The 18,075-nt window shown below is 42.4% G+C and overlaps 2 protein-coding genes across 2 annotated transcripts; both read right to left on the reverse strand.

The window, feature by feature from the left end:
• Window positions 1-302: 302 nt before the first annotated feature.
• LOC100136027 (beta thymosin) lies at window positions 303-2,685 on the reverse strand. Its single transcript, NM_001124350.1, has 3 exons — window positions 2,643-2,685; window positions 1,572-1,684; window positions 303-1,195 (listed from the first exon to the last, which is right to left on the reverse strand). The coding sequence occupies exons 2-3, from the start codon at window positions 1,669-1,671 to the stop codon at window positions 1,164-1,166; spliced, it is 132 nt and encodes a 43-aa protein (NP_001117822.1). The 5' UTR covers window positions 1,672-1,684; window positions 2,643-2,685; the 3' UTR covers window positions 303-1,163.
• A 1,920-nt stretch (window positions 2,686-4,605) lies between these two features.
• Window positions 4,606-17,443, reverse strand: LOC110495813 (ribose-phosphate pyrophosphokinase 2). Its single transcript, XM_021571265.2, has 7 exons — window positions 17,078-17,443; window positions 10,692-10,875; window positions 7,571-7,669; window positions 7,219-7,343; window positions 6,764-6,937; window positions 5,987-6,146; window positions 4,606-5,720 (listed from the first exon to the last, which is right to left on the reverse strand). The coding sequence occupies exons 1-7, from the start codon at window positions 17,197-17,199 to the stop codon at window positions 5,628-5,630; spliced, it is 957 nt and encodes a 318-aa protein (XP_021426940.1). The 5' UTR covers window positions 17,200-17,443; the 3' UTR covers window positions 4,606-5,627.
• Window positions 17,444-18,075: the final 632 nt, after the last annotated feature.

An 18,075-nucleotide genomic window follows, 5' to 3' on the forward strand; every position in this document is an offset into this window, starting at 1 on the left:
GTTAACCTGCTCCCTAGTAGGCTGTCATTGTAATTAACCATTTGTTGTCAACCGACTTGTCTAGTTAAATTTGTAAAATACATCAATCAAAATATTGTGGTTCTTGAGTGGATTTTCCCAGTGCAAACAGCCTCATAGCATTGCAGGTTCAAGGGTCATCGCCCATGGGTTGTGTAGAGCACGAAATGTGGGTTAGTCGGCAGACCAGAGATTTGGCCTTAGTTGACACATAAGGAACGTGGGTGGTCCACTAAGATTTAAAAAAATGCATGGATAAAGAAAGCATGTCGCAATTCACTTCATAGAAACAAATTGTTTTTTTATTACAACATTTCACTGTTTCCATTATTGGTAATGGTATGTGGTAGATTAACATGACTGCTGGGAATTTAGAAAACTCCAAATAATTTGATCGACTGCAGAACACATGGAATTAATTTCCAGTAATGATCTTTTTTCCTTACAATATTAAACAATTCAGAGACAGGGTGCAACACAAAAAGCTTATCCCAAATCACATCGATAAAAAAGGTCACCGTACAATAAACGTTTTAAAAACATCAACGTAAATAAAGTCCACGCGAGTATCTCCCAAGACTAGATGGATTATGTTTTTTCATCCTTGGTTCGATAAAAAAAATATCTGACAGAAAACTTGTATTAACCGATGGGTATGTTAATCATATTACCAGTGTAAAAACAAAAAAAGGTTTTGCATTTTTCCGAAACTAAAATATAAAAAGCCGGAGACCGTTGGGGCGTGTGTTACCAGGTCGACAAGAGGCCACACAGGAAATTGGATGTCGAACGAGAGACGCAACTTCCTAGATCCAAGGCCACGCCCACATCCTGTAGCCCTCTCTACCCCGTGTTGATGTTTGGACACCACACCCGACAACTTTGCTACCGTTCACCGTACCGCCCCTGGTTGGTTGGTAGTACTTCCTCATTCCTGGCCTGGCTAGGCGAGGGCCTGCTCCTCTATTGGTGGAGGTGGTAGGAGGGGCGGGGTCAGCTCCTGGACATGGATGGTCATCCATCGCAGTGCAGCTTTGTGTTGTTGGTCGGTTTTCTCTTGACAAGTTATACAGCTAAAAAGAAGTGAGTGAAAAGAAGGCAATGCAGGAGGAGGGGGTGTACAGTGCATGACGGAGGGATGGTCTTCACGACGACGCCTGCTTCTCCTGTTCAATGGCTGGGAACAGAGAGAGAGAGAGAGACAGAGAGACAAAAAGAACAGTGATGAGAATCTCACTGGCAACACCCTTGAGGCATAAATGGTCTTTCACTTACCCTAGGCCTATCATGTCTACTGTAGCGTAGCTTAGACACACAATGTTAATATTGAAAAGGTAGGATTAAATTCTATAGAAGTACCCGTAGGCCTACAGTAGCCTTCTTATGATGCATCCCACTGGGCAGACATTGGTTCAACAATTTCATCGAAATCAACGTTGATTCAACCAGTGTGTGCCCAGTGGGATAGGTCTATTAAGATTTTTTTTTTTAAATATAGTATTCATGTGTCATATCATAATGTCAGACTATTGCATAAATGTCTGTATCCTTACTTTCTTTAGTCGGCAGCGGATTCTTCTCCTGCGTCTCGGTCTTTTTCAGCTTGGTCTTGTCGAAGCTGGCGACCTCCTCGAGATTTGGCTTGTCAGACATGATTGCGAAGAATCTGTCAAAACGAGAAGCATTGTTTTAATTAAACATATGCGCAGACAGTACTGCAGCCACAATATATTTTCCTCAAGTGCGCAACTAGGGACGTGACCAAAACGTGCAAGTAGTGCGCCTGCAATTCTTTTGTTCGCCTCAAGCAGAGCCTGGTGCAATTTGCCTCACATCCCGTTACCCAATTCAGGGACCATGTCACACACAGGGGCACAAAACCGCACCCCACAATGAATGGCGCCTAATATTCCCCAAAATTAACATTTACATAACAATACGCGTTCCCATGTTGAGAACGCCGAAAAGAGAAAAAGCGGTTGGCCACACATAACCAACTATGCGTTCAAATCAACGGTTAAAGTATAAAGATACTGCATATTATATGCATTTAAAAAATATTTGTCTACAACGCTGATCAGACGTCAATTCCACATGTTTGGTCTAAGACTCGCCTCTCCCTTGGGCAGCGCAATCTGGAGAACCACCGCCCAGATCCGCTTTACCTTCGAAGATAGGCTCCCAAATTGTACCGCGACTCCCTCAAATAGGCCCATTCATGACTATACGTGTCATTACATACTATCTATCTAATGGCACTTTTCAAATGTTATTACGCATGACTTAGACAATTGACTGTAGCCTATCGCCACCACAAACAATCTGAACAAAGGATATAGACTGATATGGCTAGTGTTACACAACGAACCTCAAATATAACACATATCCAGTCGTTTCTATTTTACTAGTTAGATGTTTCTTTAAAAAAAAAAAAGAAAAAAGGTTGCACCCATCCAAACATCTTTCTAGTCGCACCTTTTGTCCTTGGCATGGTACAGGTTAGAATGTTCTCGCAAGGATAAATTCAGGTTAGTTACACTATTCTGGCAGCATTTCAGCAGATATCAGGCATCCTACTTTTATATGACCAATACCATAAAGTTAATATGAATATCAGTGCTTACCAAAGTTGGGACTGATTGACTAATTGTACTTCTCCAGGCTTCGCGTTGCAGCAGTGTGTCCCGCCTTTGCGCAAGCATAGGAGATATACTGAGCAATATGCAAATGAGTCTGACGTCATCACACAGCTTCCATCCAGGAGCGATTTGGAAATTAAATACATGCTATATTAAAATTAGAATACAACATTTGAACCTAAATTTTCAACGGCGGGAATTTGAACAAATTATGGAGACGTGATACGTGTCCAAAATTTCACAGATGTGTTTTTAATCACTTTATTCACCGAGTTTCAGGCACCACAGAGAGAAGTATGCACAAGACGCCACCTGTCGGAAAATGGAGGTATCACATACTGTATTTATCACCATTATCATGTGACTTTTTCTTACACCCTTTGATTTCTAAAAAAGAAAAAAAAACATGTCCCTTCTATTAACTCTGTTCGATCCAGTAGTTATATGGTCTATATGAACAAACCCATATGATTATTCCCGATGGCAAATTGTATCTAATAGCACTTGTCTTATTTTCACCTGATGATCCTTTGTGAAGTATGTTGTTATGGTTACGTGATAGTTTGGCCTGGTTCAGATTAAATACCTAATAAGCACGTGGACGCCAGCTATGGATCTTTTCATCAGCCACTATCCATCACTAAGGAATCAAAAATGACAGTCCTCATGTCTGAGAAACTGTTGCCAACTCCCCATACAGTGCGTGTCAAGGCAGTAATAAGGCAACCCCCCACCGTCAGGAGATATATATATATATACATACATACACACACTATATATGGCTGTAGCCATCAGCCACACCAACAAGCATCCCCCTTGTTGGCAGTTGTCTCAGTCTGAGCCTAAACAAGGATATTCGTTCTGGTTGGTCCTTGGATGGGAGTCCAGGGCAAAGAGTCTCAGACTAGGAGTGCTGATCTAGTACCAGTTTAGCCTTCTAGATCACAATTAATAAGATTACATGGTCAAGGAGGACCTGATCCTAGATGGTGGTTGGGTGGTAGTGTTGCATGCCCAGTTTGGTGAACTTGCCTTTCTAAAGACCTGCAATTGACAAACATTAATTCAACCAAGGTCCTTGCTCTCACATGGCACTGCAATAAGATTATGGTGCAATGAGTAGCAACACATGCTCCTCAAATGGCCACCCAATTACTCACATCTTCCAATGGGATCACACAACCCCCCCCCCCCCCATAGGGAAAATAACAGTGTACTGTCTATAACAATTCATCTGAGGATCCTCAGTAACCAAAGGTCAAAGAAAAGAGAGTCAAGCATTATGTCATGTCATTGTCAAAGTTTTTATTGTCAATGAAAACCCTGGTGGTGTAAAAAAAAACAAAAAAAACGTGTGGCTGCCTGTCCGCCAGCAGCTTTCAACCCATCCGCTAATTCGTTCTGAAGAATGCCTTTGGCGCACACTCACCGTACAACAGGAGAAAATGAACGCAGAGGAGTTACTCATACATTATAACTTTTTCCTCAACTAATACTTGAATATATATATATATATATATATATATATATATATATATATATATATATATATATATATATATATATATATATATTCAAGACATGAGGAAAGTAGAATTATTATACTTCATGACCTTATGGGTGTGGGTTGTTCGACCAATCACCCTTTGAGAAATGGATAAACTTGATATACAGAGGTACTGTCCCGAGTTGTTCCAAGTTATCGGATCAGATTTCGGCAATCGGATCGGATTAACTTTACATAAATACAGCGGGTGTATCATTGACTTGAATTTGGATACCCGTTCTATTAATTTCATCCTATCCTATCGCCGAAATCTGAAAAGATAACTGTTGAAAAACTGGGCAGCAGGAGATTAGTAGTGGTGTTGGGAGTTTTAGTAAATTAGCAATTTCAAGATGGTAAATCAGAAATACGAAAGTGAGCATGAGGCCCTGCAATGACACCAGTCCGTCACAAGAGGGAGTGCACCACCAGGGGCATACTAAATGAAGGAAACTAAAATGGCAAATCAGATTTGGCCTTGTAACGTGGCACTAACGAAATAATGTTTGAAACTAGAATGCCAGAAATTGTGGAAATGCTTCCAAACGGTCTCTCTCATATCTGAATTGAATTCCATGATACAATATTGGGACGTTAAGAAGACAATGCTAGATAGATGCTTAAACATTATGTAGGAATCTATTTACTGGTTGAACAAATACAGCCTCTACTCTAGATTTTTTTGAGAGAAAAAAGTCCCACACTAACCAAAAATGTTGCTGGTTAAAGAAATAAAGAAATCAAAAACAAAATCAGTCGTTGATGACTAAACAACCCTAGGTGGCATTGATTAGCACACACCGTAGCAAAAAATCCTGCAACAGAAAATTAAGACAGGCATTTCTTATTGTACAGATAGTCCCTCCCCATTTGCTACTGTTTTTAGTCTAGTGAATAGGACCCTGGTATTTCGTAATCGGTGTGTATTGATGAAACAAAGGTGCCTCTAAAACCAGCAGCGTTGCAGATTCTCCAGAGAGCAGGTTAGAACAGTCAGATGAATCAAGAAGTGACATCACACAATGGAATGCTTTCATTTATAGTGAAATGGAAGGAAAATGAGGTACAACAAACAGGAACATTGTTAGGCAATGGACCTTCGGTTAAAACGACAGCCAGATCCCTTGGGTGGCAAGGCTGGCAAAGCATGATATTGAAACAAACACAGTAAGGAAATCTTAACATGGTAATACGCATAAATAGAAACTTGCTGGTCTCAGAGGAGGTGATACTCTTTCTTGGGTCTCCACACGGAACAACGGAGCTGGGAAAGTGGGCGTGGCCTTCAGGAATCGGTCACATGTAATTGGCCCAAACCGTCAGGGTTTAAGGACTTCAGGGAGGGCGGGGGTCATTGAAGGTGCGAGCTGATTGGACCATGAGGAGAGGAAATGGCTGCTGTGGCCTCTGCTCGTGGCCATCCTTTACAAGGGAACGTGGCTGAAGAGGTAGGACACCGACTCGCCGTTGTGGGTTCTCCTGATCGCCTCGGCCAGGATCATGGCTATATCTATGATCTGGTGGAGACCATAGAAATACAACATAATAGATACATCTCTATAGCAGACCGCCATCAACCAGTGCTTCAGGTCAGGTAACCTATAGGGCAGCCAATCAATCCTGGTTGGAATGGTTAGCTCTAACAGCAGCAAGGTACAGTTTCGAGACATGGGAGAGGCAAAATGCTGCATGTATCAACAAAGGGATTCCTCAAACCTCATTGGCTAAAAGGTACCAGGACGTGTGAGTAAACAGGAAGTGCGCCCATCTGGACAGTGGGTACCTGTATCTTTGGGCACGACTTCATCTTCTCCTCCTGGGGGATGGTGTTGGTGACCACCACGGCCTCGAAGGGAGCATCGTTGATGCGCGTGATGGCCGGACCGGAAAATATGCCGTGCGTGAGGATAGCATAGACCTTGATCGCACCGGCATCAATCAATCTAGAGAGAGATATGAGTGGTGTAATATAAAAAAACAATGTGACAGTAATATGGAAACTGCGTTTGAAAGTCAGATAAAATAATGCATATGAGCAACGTAGAAAAATGATATATGCACAAGCATCAAATAGAAGAGTGAAATGTGTAAGAGTTTCAGAGAGGCAATGAAACGGGAGCCATGGTTGAGACTGGAACAAACGATAATGACTTCCAGGTTTTTCCCCTTTTCAAACAGTAAAATACAAATAGCAGAAAACTTGCTTTAAAAACGTTTTGTAACTGCAGCAAACAGGAGGGCTTCTACATTTGAGCAAGCCCCCATTCTGATGCAGAAAAAACACCTGAGTGGATTTTGAGTCTCCACATCACTCCTCACCCTCTACATAATATATCTCATTAGGTTTGATACAGTGGATCAGGTCTATAACCAATACGGTGATTTGAGATCAACGGATGCTCAACAGATGAGACTACAAAGCAACCATCTATAAATACTGACTTGTATTGACACCACAAGCCAAACACAAATAAACTAGATCAAGGCCATGGTAGAATAACTTTGGGGCTATTAGGAGCTGTGTGAGTGTACACACACACACACACGTGTGGTCGCTCACTTCTCAGCAGCTTTGCAGATGGTGCCGCAGGTGTCGGCCATGTCGTCGACCAGGATGGCCACGCGGTCCTTCACGTCTCCGACCAGGACCATGCGGTCCACCTCGTTGGCCTTCTTCCTCTCCTTGTGGATGAGGGCAAACTCCACATTCAGACGGTCAGCTATGGAGGTCACTCTGGATACAGGAATTTAAAACAAAGAAATATGAGAAATATAAGATATGCACGTCAGCGCTCAGCTGAAAATAGCATCTCATTCGCATGACCTCCAGAAGTCGAGCACAACTCATCTCGAAGATGGACAAGTACAAACAAACCCCAATGAAAGGTTAAACAAGGGAGAGATGAACAGGTCCAAACATTTCTGACTTTCCCAATAGCTTTTCCACATTGTTGAAGACCTCAGGACCAGCCGTACCTGGTTCATGTGACCCTGCCACATTGAATTGGTTATTACCGTTTGGCTCCTCCAGCGTCAGGGGACACAATGCAGCTGTTCTTCCACTCTGGAATGTTCTCCCGGATCCACTGGAGGACCGCGGGCTCTGCATACAGGTTGTCCACGGCGATGTCGAAGAATCCCTACAGAGAGAGACCAGAAAAAGTTTCAAACATATACAGCCTCTCCGATTAGCCCAATATTGAGCAAAAACATAGCGACAACTTCAGACTTCACTGCCATAACTTGGAATGAAACTAAAATTGAGCAACTACTATTAGTCGTTTCAATTCAATATAACTTAATTTAAATCGACAGGGGAAACTGCACCCTGCACTTGCATTGCTGTGACGTGTTGGATGCTGCCTACCTGGATCTGCGAGGCGTGGAGGTCCATTGTGATGATGTGGTCGGCGCCGGCTACAGACAGCATGTTGGCCACCAGCTTGGCTGAGATGGGAGCGCGACTCTGGGACAGAGGGAGTTACAGGCTCTTTCAAATGAAGCACACAATTGAATTATTTAGCGTGGCAACAATTGTAGTACTACAGTAAAATGCCCTGGACTTAAATAACTAGTGAAGTCTAAATCCTCTGCTCCTCCACAAGGAACACAATCCTTGTTGGCTACAGGTTGTCGCGTGTTCAACACAGACATCTTAGTCTTCTGCGGTTAATGCACACACAGCCCCCTGTAGCCAAATAGCAGCACAAGGTGACCGTAGAGATTCTGGTTTCAGGGGACAAATCACAACTCCCAGGTTACTTCATTTACACACACAAGTTCAACTCTGGCAAGATGCTTGTTTCAACTTGTTTCAATTTTGTACTAGGTCACATTCCACAGTGCCATGAATGGATTTAACATGCCTCAGGGAAAAGACAACAGTGATAGGCCAACATGTGGTATTAAACATCCATCATTTGGTATAATCAAACATACCCCGTCTAAATCCTTCTTGTATTGAACTTTGATTTACAAACGTAAGTAAACCCTCTGTGAGAAATCTGTTATGTCCTGTTCTAGAACTTGTAGTTCAGAGTGTTTGTATAGGCTACAGATGTATTTCCCAACGTGTCCTCCAGTAACCCCTACAGCACGCATTTTTGTTGTAGGCCCAGACATGCACACCTGATGCAACTAATCATCAAGCCCTCAATGAGTGGAATCAGGGTTTCTAGATGGGATGCAGAAGTGACTTTTCAAAGCAGGTTAGGAACATTGAAGTAAGGTTAGGAAAAGGGCTAGCTAAATTGCAAAAATTATCCAACGTGACCTCGAATATACAAGTTATGACGTCACTGACATTAGCAGGATCCCTGCTAGACATGACCTTGAATCAGTTAAGTCAGCCCGGGGCTACAACAAAAATGTGTGCTGTTGGGGGTACACTGGAGTACCAGAGCAGGGAGACACTGGGCTACAGTATGCCACTACGATAGAGGGGCCTTTGGGGTCTAGCATGTTACACCTTCATGTTAGAAAACATAACAGGGCTCCAGAGTGGCGCAGCGGTCTAAGGCACTGCATCTCAGTGCCTTACTAGTACCCGGTTCGAATCCAGGCTGTATCACATCCGGCCTGTGATTGGGAGTCCCATAGGGCGGCGCACAATTGGCCCAGCGTCGTCTGGGTTTGGCCGGAGTAGACCGTCATTGTAAATAAGAATTTGCTCTAGACTGATTTGCCTTGTTAAATAAAGGTTAAATATGCTCCAAAACGTTAAGAGATCTCATGCTTAGGGTCTCATGATAGTAACTGGTGCTTGATACACTGTCTTTGGGTTGATGGAGAGAGAAAGAGTGAGAAACGGTGGAATGTTGGATTGGCCTCAGAACAACTGGCTTGCTACATGAGGAAACTGTTGTTACTTTATTAACTGGAACAGTGTGTGACAATCATTTACCAGATAAGCGGTGGTCTGTGAACCCTTTCTCCCCTCTTGGAATGCCTGACGTCAACTTTCAGTTAAGTAACATTAGCACGAACTGTTAACGAGAATTAGGCCTAATTGTTGTCGGGTGATGAACCATGCTCTGATTCAAACCTACAGCTATATTTGGTAGATGCTGTATTTCTCATATGGTTTTTGTGTAGTAACACAGTAGTTATTGGATGACATTCACATTTGAAGAATCTCAAAGTAGCTACCCTTTTGCCTTGATGACAGCTTTGTACACTCTTAGCAGTCTCAACCAGCTTCACCTGGAATGCTTTGCCAACAGTCTTGAAGGAGCTCCCACATATGCTGAGCACTTGTTGGCAGCTTTTCCTTCACTCTGCGGTCCAACTTATCCTAAACCATCTCAACTGGGTTGAGGTCGGGTGATTGTGGAGGCCAGGACATCTGATGCAGCACTCCATTACTCTCCTTGGTCAAATAGCCCTTACACAGCCTGGAGGTGTGTTGGGTCACTGTCCTGTTGAAAAACAAATTATAGTCCCTCTAAGCGTAAACAAGATGGGATGGCATATTGCTGCAGAATGCTGTGGTAGCCATGCTGGTTAAGTGTGAATCCTTAAATTCTAAATCAGTGTCACCAGCAAAGCACCCCTACACCACCTCCATGCTTCGCGGTGGGAACAATACATGCAGAGATCATCCGTTCACCTACTCTGGGTCTCACAAAAACAGTGGTTGGAACCAAAAATGTAAAATTAGGGCAGATTTCCACGGGTCTAATATCCATTGCTTGTGTTTCTTGGTCCAAGCAAGTCTCTTCTTAGTAGTGGTTTGAAGGCCTGATTCACGCAGTCTCCTCTGAACAGTTGATGTTGAGATGTGTCTGTTACTTGAACTCGGTGAAGCATTTATTCAGTCCTCATGAGAGCCAGTTTCATCATAGTGCTTGATGGTTTTTCAACTGCACTTGAAGAAACTTTAGAAGTTGGACATTTTCCGGATTGACTGACCCTCATGTCTTAAAGTAATGATGGACTGCCGTTTCTCTTTGCTTATTCGAGCTGTTCTTGCCATAATATGGACTTGGTCTTTTACCAAATAGAGCTACCGCCTGTATACCACCCCTACCTTGTCACAACACAACAGAGGAAGGAAATCAATTCCACCATTTAACTTTTACCAAGGCACACCTGTTAATTGAAATGAATTGCAGGTGACTACCTCATGAAGCTGGTTGAGAGAATGCCAAGAGTGTGCAAACCTGTCATCAAGGCAACGGGTGGCTACTTTGAGGTTCTCCAAATGTGAAATATATTTTGATTTGAAGAATCTCAAATATATTTTGATTTGTTTAACACTTTGTTGGTTACTACATGATTCCATTTGTTATTTCATAGTTTTGATGTCTTCACTATTATTCTACAATACAGAAAATAGTACAAATAAAAACCCTTGAATGAGTAGGTGTGTCCAAACTTTTGACTGGTAATGTAAATATGCTACGTTTTGCACTACATACTGAACACCACACAGTGAATCATAGTCGTGACTTATTTGTGCCTAGGAGCAGCCCGGAAGGTAAGCTTACCTTGTCTTTTTTATCCTGCCGGGCGTAGGGGAAGCAGGGGATGACGGCGGTGACTCGGGACGACGAGGCGATCTTGCACGCGTTGATCATGATCAGCAGCTCCATCAGGTTGTCGTTGATCTCGCCGCAGCCGCTCTGCACAATGTAGACGTCCTCGCCGCGCACGCTCTCCCCGATCTCCACGCTGACCAAGAGAAGCGGCATTATTATTTAGTGGCATGTTAAGGAAAGGATGAGGATCATAATTCTTACCACCACCACGGAACCCCACACTCACCTCCACACTGAGGTAGAGAAGATCATTCCTCCCTCCTCGCTCTACGCCTATTGCTCCTAAACCCTGACGGAGAAGGCTGATCATAATCTTCTCACCAAGGCCCTTTATCAACTAGGCCATCTCCCCTCCCCCTACAAGGTATGCTTAGAAAAAAGGGCAACTGCTACTCACTCATGAAAGATACTGCACCAAGAATCACTTTCCAACAACACAGTAACATAACTGCACACCAAAAGCGGAGGACTGATGGAGGTCTGGTACAGTAAATTGGAGTGACCGGAACGAGCTTAACATTGACTAACTAGCCTCACATGAGAACTCTCATTTGAAAGTGCGTGTGGAAAAGCAGACTTCCGGGAATCAGTGTACACACACACACACACACACACACACACACTTCTCCACAAGTTTCAGGCATCAAAACAAGTAAAAAAAAAGAAACGTCTGAAAAATTCCAGACAGACCAACCCCCTTTCCCTACCTCCGCTGCAGTCATGTGCTCACATCTGACCAAGAGAGGCACTTAACGCAACAGCTGGTCTACCTATCTGAACCACCCAGAAGAGGAGGCACGAGGGAATCTGTGTTCTAAGGGGAGAGCGTAAGCAAGACGTGAGGAGACACGAGACCCACCGCTACTGTACAGACTAGGACTGTCGCAGAGTATAAAAAAGAAAAGTGATCGACCGAGAGTGTTCTTTCGACCAATCGATTGGTTTTTAAAACGTGTATTTTTCCCATATAAAGGCACACCTTAAGTTAATAAAATCAACAGTATGCACTGAGCTTGTCTGATGCTTTAAGCGCACTGTTTGACCAGTTAAACAAATATGTTCCCGACCTCCCCCCAAACATAAACGGTTAGTTAAGAACTAGAGGTTGACCGATTTACGATTTTTCAATGCCGATTCTGATTGGAGAACCAAAAAAGCCGATTAAAATCGGCCAATTCTTATTTATTCATTTGTAATAATGACAATTACAACAATACTGAATGAACACTTATTTTAACTTAAAAGTAATACATCAATAAAATCAATTTAGCCTCAAGTAAATAATGAAATGTGAAAATAAGGAACGGTGGGTTAACTGCCTTGCAGTAAGCCAAGGTAAATTGCTAACTAGCATTACACTTATCTTATAAATAACAATCATAATCACTAGTTAACTACACATGGTTGATGATATTACTAGATATTATCTAGCTTGTCCTGCGTTGCATATAATCTGAGCATACAAGCATCTAAGTATCTGACTGAGCGGTGGTAGGCAGAAGCAGGCGTGTAAACATTCATTCAAACAGCACTTTCGTGCGTTTTGCCAGCAGCTCTTCATTGTGCGTCAAGCATTGCGCTGTTTATGACTTCAAGCCTATCAACTCCCGAGATGAGGCTGGTGTAAACGAAGTGAAATGGGTAGCTAGTTAGCGTGCGCTAATTGCGTTTCAAACATCACTCACTCTGAGCCTTCTAGTAGTTGTTCCCCTTGCTCTGCATGGGTAACGCTGCTTCGATGGTGGCTGTTGTCGTTGTGTTGTCATACTGTTACACTGGCAATACTAAAGAGCCTATAAGAACATCCAATAGTCAAAGGTATATGAAATAAACAGTATAGAGAGAAATAGTCCTGTAATTCCTATAATAAACAACAACCTAAAACTTCTTACTGGGAATATTGAAGACTCATGCTAAAAACGAACCACCAGCATTCATATGTTCTCATGTTCTGAGCAAGGAACTTAAACGTTAGCTATTCTTTACATGGCACATATTGCACTTTTACTTTCTTCTCCAACACTGTTTTTGCATTATTTAAACCAAATTGAACATGTTTCATTATTTATTTGAGACTAAATAGATTTATGTATGTATTATATTACGTTAAAATAAAAAAGTGATCATTCAGTATTGTTGTAATGGTCATTATTACAAAAATATATACAGTGCCTTGCGAAAGTATTCGCCCCCCTTGAACTTTGCGACCTTTTGCCACATTTCAGGCTTCAAACATAAAGATATAAAACTGTATTTTTTTGTGAAGAATCAACAACAAGTGGGACACAATCATGAAGTGGAACGACATTTATTGGATATTTCAAACGTTTTTAACAAATCAAAAACTGAAGAATTGGGCGTGCAAAATTATTCAGCCCCTTTACTTTCAGTGCAGCAAACTCTCTCCAGAAATTCAGTGAGGATCTCTGAATGATCCAATGTTGACCTAAATGACTAATGATGATAAATACAATCCACCTGTGTGTAATCAAGTCTCCGTATAAATGCACCTGCACTGTGATAGTCTCAGAGGTCCGTTAAAAGCGCAGAGAGCATCATGAAGAACAAGGAACACACCAGGCAGGTCCGAGATACTGTTGTGAAGAAGTTTAAAGCCGGATTTGGATACAAAAATATTTCCCAAGCTTTAAACATCCCAAGGAGCACTGTGCAAGCGATAATATTGAAATGGAAGGAGTATCAGACCACTGCAAGTCTACCAAGACCTGGCCGTCCCTCTAAACTTTCAGCTCATACAAGGAGAAGACTGATCAGAGATGCAGCCAAGAGGCCCATGATCACTCTGGATGAACTGCAGAGATCTACAGCTGAGGTGGGAGACTCTGTCCATAGGACAACAATCAGTCGTATATTGCACAAATCTGGCCTTTATGGAAGAGTGGCAAGAAGAAAGCCATTTCTTAAAGATATCCATAAAAAGTGTCGTTTAAAGTTTGCCACAAGACACCTGGGAGACACACCAAACATGTGGAAGAAGGTGCTCTGGTCAGATGAAACCAAAATTGAACTTTTTGGCAACAATGCAAAACGTTATGTTTGGCTAAAAGCAACACAGCTCATCACCCTGAACACACCATGCCCACTGTCAAACATGGTGGTGGCAGCATCATGGTTTGGGCCTGCTTTTCTTCAGCAGGGACAGGGAAGATGGTTAAAATTGATGGGAAGATGGATGGAGCCAAATACAGGACCATTCTGGAAGAGAACCTGATGGAGTCTGCAAAAGACCTGAGACTGGGACGGAGATTTGTCTTCCAACAAGACAATGATACAAAACATAAAGCAAAATCTACAATGGAATGGTTCAATAATAAACATATCCAGGTGTTAGAATGGCCAAGTCAAAGTCCAGACCTGAATCCAATCGAGAATCTGTGGAAAGAACTGAAAACTGCTGTTCACAAATGCTCTCCATCCAACCTCACTGAGCTCGAGCTGTTTTGCAAGGAGGAATGGGAAAAAATGTCAGTCTCTCGATGTGCAAAACTGATAGAGACATACCCCAAGCGACTTACAGCTGTAATCGCAGCAAAAGGTGGCGCTACAAAGTATTAACTTAAGGGGGCTGAATAATTTTGCACGCCCAATTTTTCAGTTTTTGATTTGTTAAAAAAGTTTGAAATATCCAATAAATGTCATTCCACTTCATGATTGTGTCCCACTTGTTGATTCTTCACAAAAAAATACAGTTTTATATCTTTATGTTTGAAGCCTGAAATGTGGCAAAAGGTCGCAAAGTTCAAGGGGGCCGAATACTTTCGCAAGGCACTGTATATATATTATATAAAATGGTTATTGCCTTTTTTTGGTCTCCAATAAATCGGTATCGCTATTGAAAAATCATAATCGGTCAACCTCTAATATGAAGTGTGACTGGCTCATCCATGGATGATGGGAGAAAATGCCGTTATTTTTTTTAAATATTTTTGTTAGCTCCCCACGCGGGGGTTTGTGCTCTCTGATTAGCTCAAAGTCAAATTGAGGGCCACTGATGAGCGTTGCGATTCTACAAGTAGAATGAGTAGGTTCGTAGTTACAGGTTCTGTTTTTGTTCTTACAAGAGAAGGAACGGCCTCCCACGGTGTTCAGTACCTATAGGCAGTGAGATTCTCGGTGTGTTTTATACTTGTTATTTATTTAACTAGGCAAGTCCGTCAAGAACAAATTCTTATTTACAACGACGGCCTCCTGCGGGGGCTGGGATGAAAAATAAAAATATATGACAACACGACAAGAGACACCACAACATAGACAGACCCATGACAACACAGCATTGTAGCAACACAACATGGTATCAACACAAAACACGGTACAAACATTGGGCACAGACAACAGCACCAAGGGCAAGGTAGAGACGACAATACATCACACGAAGCAGTCACAACTGTCAGTAAGAGTGTCCATGATTGAGTCTTTGAATGAAGAGATAGAACTGTCCAGTTTGAGTGTTTGTTGCAGCTTGTTCCAGTCGCTAGCTGCAGCGAGCTGAAAAGACGAGCAACCCAGGGACCTTCAACAGAATATGATTGGCAGAACAGGTGTTGTATGTGGAGGATGAGGGCTGCAGTGGATATCTCAGATAGGGGGGAGTGAGGCCTAAGAGGGTTTGATAAATAAGCATCAACCAATGGGTCATGCGACGAGTATACAGATATGACCAGTTTACAGAAGAGTACAGAGTGCAGCGATGTGTCCTATGAGGAGCATTGGTGGCAAATCAGATGGTCGAATGGTAAAGAATATCAAGCCGCTCGAGAACACCCTTACCTGCCGATCTATAAAATCACATCTCCGTAATCTAGCACAGGTAGGACGGTTATCTGAATCAGGGTTAGTTTGGCAGCTGGGGGAAAGAGGGGCGATTACAATAAAGGAAACCATGTCCAGATTTAACCTAAGCTTTGCTATGTGCTGAGTGAAGGACAATGTACCTTATGTCTACCGTATGTCTAGCCTTACTCCCAAGTACTTGTACGAGGTGACTACCTCAAGCGCTAAACCCCCAGAGGCAGTAATCACACCGGTTGGGAGAGGGGCAGTCTTCCTACCAAACCACATGACCTTTGTTTTGGAGGTGTTCAGAACAAGGTAAGAGGCAGAGAAAGCTTTGGTGTAGAGCATTTAACACAAAATCCAGGGAGGGGCCAGCTGAGTATAAAACTATCCTTGGCAATGATCTTAATACTTATTAATACTTTGTCCTTGCAAGGAGGACATCCCACAATAAAATCTTATTTAATAAGTGTCCCACTATCAGACCAATCTTTCTCCAAAAGTATCCACAAAATGCTAAAGCAGATTATTGTATAAATATAGCTGACAAAAACCCACTATTGCACATAGGGGACAAAGTAATGTAGCTAGGCTAAATCAATAGGAGACCTTAGCTCACCTTGGTTCATGGGGCAGTGCAGTGAACTCACTCCCACCCATTGCATCATATTGCAAGTATTGTAACGTCTACATGCACCAGCGCAGGTTTATGTAGTTACCATCTCTACTGAACAATTAGGTCAGTTTGCTTACTGGCTGGAAATGAACCTAGATTAAGCGCGTGACATCATTTAGGCTAAAATGGAACTGAGGGTGGCAGCAGGGCAAACAATTATAGGAATAAATCAGATAAGGAAAATGTATAAATGAAAAACATATATTTTATTTTTGAATCATTTTAGCAGAGGTTCATATACAGAGCAATTTACAGGTGCAATTAGGATGAAGTGCATGACATAATGTGGGCAGGGAAGGAACCAGGGGTGGCAGTAGGGCAAACAATTATAGGAACAATTCGGTTAGGGGATTCAAACAGCCGGCTTTTTGGTTGCTGGCCCAACCCTCTTACCCACTAGGCTACCTGCACAGATATCACTCATTTTCATGACATTTTGTAACTGCAACATTTCAAGACGTTTGCATACTGAACGTGGCCTTGTTCTCTGTTGCTGCGGTAGTTGGTTCTGTTTACACGAACTGTTGGCTATTATCAAGTCACGTGAGTCTTTTCGCAAACTAACTAGCATGTATCTTTCAAAGTTACGACTCAACAATGAACACCAGCATGCGCGACCATGTGATTACATAACTAGATATAACTAACTAGCCAATTTAGTGATTGATGTAATAACGTCAGAAAGCTAGTGTTATTCAGTGACGTTCGCATAGCTGGCAAACTTACTACTCTTGCGCACATGTGCATGCATGACCCAGGCTGCAGTAAGTTAACGTCCAGCGCCTGCGAGCTAACGCAGCTGGTAAATTAGCTAATCATGCACCTACCTAAAGACAGACGAGAAATGAGTAAAAAATAAACCTACCATGTTTCTTGGTTGGAGAATTTCTTCGTTATCACTTTCCCCAATTCCAGTCCGAGGCGATCAGCCACTTTTTGTGACAGGTCTTGGTGGGAGCTCCCGCTGAAAAGCACGATGTTCGGCATGTCCTAAATATGTCTGTGCAATTTGGTTATGCGAGTAGGAGATTTTGGATGCAACAATTATCCCTCGAGGGGCAAGTTAGCTAACAAGTTAACTTATTATCGTTGTAGCCCACGCATAGCAGATCAGCACGAGAGGAGACCTAAAACTGAAAAGGAAGTGAGAATCGTGTTTGCATGGTAGAGCGGAAATGCCGCTTCCTAATTCTTCTTCTTCTTCTTATTTGGGATTGTTTTGGCGGCTCGCATCCGATTTAAGGTGCATGCACTGCCACCTATTGTACCGGAGTATGAGGCTATTCACGGCGTACCTACATAAAATTATTTGTGATACAGTATTATACAGTCGGGGAAAAAGAACAAAATATCCTACCAACTATTAGCCCTTAATAAAATGATAAAGAAACACCACCCTATTCCACTATTTACCCTATCTAATCCTACTCAACACCCCCTGCAACCTTACAAACCCAAGTATTTCTCTGCGGCTGCCATCCCCTTCCTCATTGGACAAAATCGATGCCTTTCTTCTTAGGTGGGTTTTTTCTGCGGTTGGCATCTGACGTTATGGTCCCATGCTATTTGGAAGACCAAAACTCCATCCCACCAAAACAGGCTGACATTTCAGGCGGTCTTTTCAAACAGTTTTTACACTAAAATGACATTATCATAATTTTCACAATTTCACAGTATTATTCCAACCTCATACTGTGGAAATATATATAAAAGCGGGGGAAACAAGTGTTTTGTCTGCACTGGGCATTAAAAAATAATCATGTATTTGCTTGTCCTGCCACATATACATCAGGCCTACTATGACTTGACTGACGCCTCAATCAGACCGACAGCGTCATTGCATTTTGGTACACCAGAAGTACA

This window comes from Oncorhynchus mykiss, chromosome 18 (assembly GCF_013265735.2).
Source record: "Oncorhynchus mykiss isolate Arlee chromosome 18, USDA_OmykA_1.1, whole genome shotgun sequence".
NCBI classification, from domain to species: domain Eukaryota; kingdom Metazoa; phylum Chordata; class Actinopteri; order Salmoniformes; family Salmonidae; genus Oncorhynchus; species Oncorhynchus mykiss.

Bases quoted from the DNA above. Each gene is read 5' to 3' on its own strand.
- LOC100136027 (NM_001124350.1), bottom strand. From the start codon at position 1,671: ATGTCTGACAAGCCAAATCTCGAGGAGGTCGCCAGCTTCGACAAGACC. The intron at 1,196-1,571 runs GTAAGGATACAG...CTCTGTTCCCAG, and splicing joins TCCGCTGCCGACTAAAGAAA to CCATTGAACAGGAGAAGCAG.
- LOC110495813 (XM_021571265.2), bottom strand. From the start codon at position 17,199: ATGCCGAACATCGTGCTTTTCAGCGGGAGCTCCCACCAAGACCTGTCA. The intron at 6,147-6,763 runs GTGAGCGACCAC...ATCTCTCTCTAG, and splicing joins ATCTGCAAAGCTGCTGAGAA to ATTGATTGATGCCGGTGCGA. The intron at 5,721-5,986 runs GTACCCACTGTC...GGTCTCCACCAG, and splicing joins AGTCGTGCCCAAAGATACAG to ATCATAGATATAGCCATGAT.